The following is a 2,984-nucleotide window of genomic DNA, read 5'->3' on the forward strand; positions in this document are numbered from 1 at the left end:
ATCAGCATAACAGTGAAAGTTTGCCCTACACCAATTATATTTAAAAGAAAAAAAGAAATGTATCCAATTAAGCTTGTAAACACACGCATAATATATATATATATATATATATATATATATATATATATATATAAATCAGAAAAATTCTTATTAAACTAAAAAAAAAAACAATGTAATGTAATGTAAACAGTTACGTGCTGCTGTGGGTGTGCTGGTCATGAATGGTACGAGCAATAATAACTCATTATAGTTACTAATAAATAAACATCGACTTTGTTGAGTAAAAGTCAAAGTGACGCGTGTTTTTCTTTCAAGCGCTATGGACCCGCGCATGCGTGGTAGCGCATCGGTGGGCGCCGCTACAATGGCGGACACGTCTTATCTTGACAACGTAAACATATCAGTTGAACAAAACAGGGACGTGTCTCAGGTTCGTAGAAACAATATCTGATCTTGTTTGGAATTATTTTATGTCGCGATCGTGAGATTTCTCGTTGACAGCAGCCGTTAGCCTGTTAGCTTTGTTAGCTTGAACAGATTTATTGACATCTGTGTTCCTCCAGCCAGACAAGATGAAGGACCTGGAGGTCGTGGAGCTCGGAGATCTCGACAGCAGACCAGAGCCTCAGAAGGAGAAGCCTCCTCGCAGGATCATCCATTTCTCCAGCGGGGAGACGATGGAGGAGTACAGCACGGACGAGGAGGAGGAGGAGGAGAGGAAGGACCTGCTGGCCTCGCAGGTGGATGCGGTGAGGGTGAGGATGGGGTGAGAGGGTCTCAGGGAGGGATGGGTGAGGGTCTCAGGGATGGATGGGAGGGTCTAAAGTTTGGTTTAAACTGGGGTTTATTCCACAGTCCAAGATGACCTGGGGTCCATATTTCTGGTTCCACGTATGGAGAGCAGCCACTTCTACCATCTCAGGTGTGTCATCAGAGCAACTTTTAGTCAACAACACCTGCACTGAAGTACATGAGAAATACTATAAAGTCCTCTTTTATACTTTGATCCTTTCGAAAATATTGCGTTTCGATCGTAGCCTTTGGATGTTTAAACTCAGAAGAGATCAAATATATAAATATTTTCGTCACTTATTTAATCCTAAATATAACTTCTGGAACAGAGTTTCTTCGTCTCCTCTTTATTTTTATCCCATTTCCAACTGTTATAAATTAGTTTAGTTTAGTTTAATTTTTTTTTTTTTTAAATCAATTTGCCTTCGTTTTTAATTTTTGCACTAAACCGGCCTTATCATATTTAGTTTTTTGTTATACACAACTCTTACCTGATTTCAATGACTTGATAGGAAATCTTATATTTTTGATTGATATTTTGACTCAGAATTAAATAAAAATTAAATATATATATAAAATTAAGGAATACTTGGATCAAATGGAAATATAGACACTGACATTAACATAACATGGTGGTTATGTTTACTTTCCAATCAACAAAAATAGACAATAAATGTAAGACCTTGAAACACACATACACACACACAACTATATACAGTATGTATATATATATATATATATATATATATATATATATTTATAAAAATATCAAGGGAATTTGATTTGGTTAAGAAAGTGTGATTTCTGCTTTGCATGTTAAGATACTTAATCATTTAAACCTTCAAAATGAATTTAAAATGCTTCTCTGATACGATTTCAAAGCATGCGACTATCTGGGAGAGAGGATGGCCTCTTTATTCGGGATCACATCTGCCAAATATCAATATGCCATCGATGAATACTACAGGATGAAGAAAGAGGTAAGTGAGAAGAACTTTAATTCCGCTTAAAGTGGTTCTAATGCACTTCCCCTGTGCTGCAGCAGGAAGACGAGAAAGAAGAAAGCCGCTTGTCGGAGGAGGCGGAAAGATCGTCGGACCATCAACCTCAGGGAGAAGATACCAGCCAAGACACGACGACTGAGGATTCCGCCTCCGAACCGAGAATAACTTATCAGATCCAGAATGAAAACGAAGCACGATCACATACCATGGTTGTGCCCGCCATCGTCACGGCAACCTAAAAAGGTCCCACAAGATGTTTTTCAAGAGCACAGATGTTGTCGTCCCTTCGAGCACCGTTTGGTTCGTCGACCGTCCTTGACGACACTGCTAGGTTGAGAGGAGCTTAAAGAAACAAAGTTATTGTGCGAGTTAAACAGACTTGAAGAAGTCATTGTTGTGGTTTCCTCCTCTGTGCCTCCAACTAAACCTGACACTGTGCCTAAACTTTCAAAAACACGACTCAGATCCAAGCACGCGCTTTATTATTAACGCATTAAAACAACAATCGTCTTAAATGACGATGGTAGATCCACGTATCACTACTAGCCAACCACATGTACAAGAATAACAAGAATTGAGAGTCACGTCTCACTGCGTCAACAGTGGCGGCCATAAAGTTATCGAATACAGCCTGGTTATTACCGGCACCTTTAAAAGTGTGTATTTGCTGTTATGATGTTTACAAAGTGTGTTTTTTAAACACAACATTGAGTCCATTTTAATAATCTTTAAAGAGTTTCTGTCAAGACTTCATGAAATGGTCTATAACTTGTGTTGTAAATGTTTTTTATTATACCTTTTTTATATGTATTTATTTCACCAAATGGATTTTTTTTTCTATTAAATTAATGATATTAAACTAGATAATTGTGGGTTTCATTATTTTTATACAAGGTAGTTTAGTTTCTACAATACAACCTTTTTTTCTCTTCCAATTGTTGGCCCATTTGAACACAGACACCATTTGGCTGCTGAGATCACCACGTCATTCTAGTGGTGCCATGATGAGACGGCGCATCTGTGGCAGCACAGTGTCCACAGAAGGATCCTTTCACGCGGAACGTTCTCGTAAACAGTATCACCCACTGATCCGTCTGCTCGCACCACAGTCGGTGAGTCGCCCACAATGGACTTTTTAAAAATACTTTGGAATAAAAACAAATGAATCTAGTCGTTAACATGTTCAAA

At 38.3% G+C, this 2,984-nt stretch overlaps 1 protein-coding gene across 3 annotated transcripts; it reads left to right on the forward strand.

The window, feature by feature from the left end:
- Nucleotides 1-337: 337 nt before the first annotated feature.
- Nucleotides 338-2,610, forward strand: LOC148067512 (protein FAM177A1-like). Of its 3 annotated transcripts, none has more exons than XM_087805714.1 (5): nt 338-430; nt 564-749; nt 856-922; nt 1,675-1,772; nt 1,835-2,610. In XM_087805714.1, exons 1-5 carry the CDS (start codon nt 365-367, stop codon nt 2,033-2,035), a joined length of 618 nt encoding a protein of 205 aa, XP_087661840.1. In that variant the 5' UTR covers nt 338-364; the 3' UTR covers nt 2,036-2,610. The 3 variants fall into 3 exon arrangements, with proteins under 3 accessions (XP_087661840.1, XP_087661839.1, XP_087661841.1); XM_087805713.1 differs by having other exon boundaries at nt 564-755; nt 1,835-2,607; XM_087805715.1 differs by having other exon boundaries at nt 367-430; nt 568-755; nt 1,835-2,607.
- The last annotated feature ends 374 nt before the right edge of the window (nt 2,611-2,984 follow it).

The sequence above is a fragment of the Callionymus lyra genome, chromosome 13 (assembly GCF_982586985.1).
Source record: "Callionymus lyra chromosome 13, fCalLyr1.hap1.1, whole genome shotgun sequence".
NCBI lineage: Eukaryota > Metazoa > Chordata > Actinopteri > Syngnathiformes > Callionymidae > Callionymus > Callionymus lyra.

What these genes read in the sequence shown, in the direction of transcription:
- LOC148067512 (XM_087805713.1), top strand. Translation starts at nt 365, where the DNA reads ATGGCGGACACGTCTTATCTTGACAACGTAAACATATCAGTTGAACAA. An exon ending in AAAACAGGGACGTGTCTCAG is followed by an intron (nt 431 to 563) that starts GTTCGTAGAAAC and finishes GTGTTCCTCCAG; the next exon opens with CCAGACAAGATGAAGGACCT. An exon ending in AGCCACTTCTACCATCTCAG is followed by an intron (nt 923 to 1,674) that starts GTGTGTCATCAG and finishes ACGATTTCAAAG; the next exon opens with CATGCGACTATCTGGGAGAG.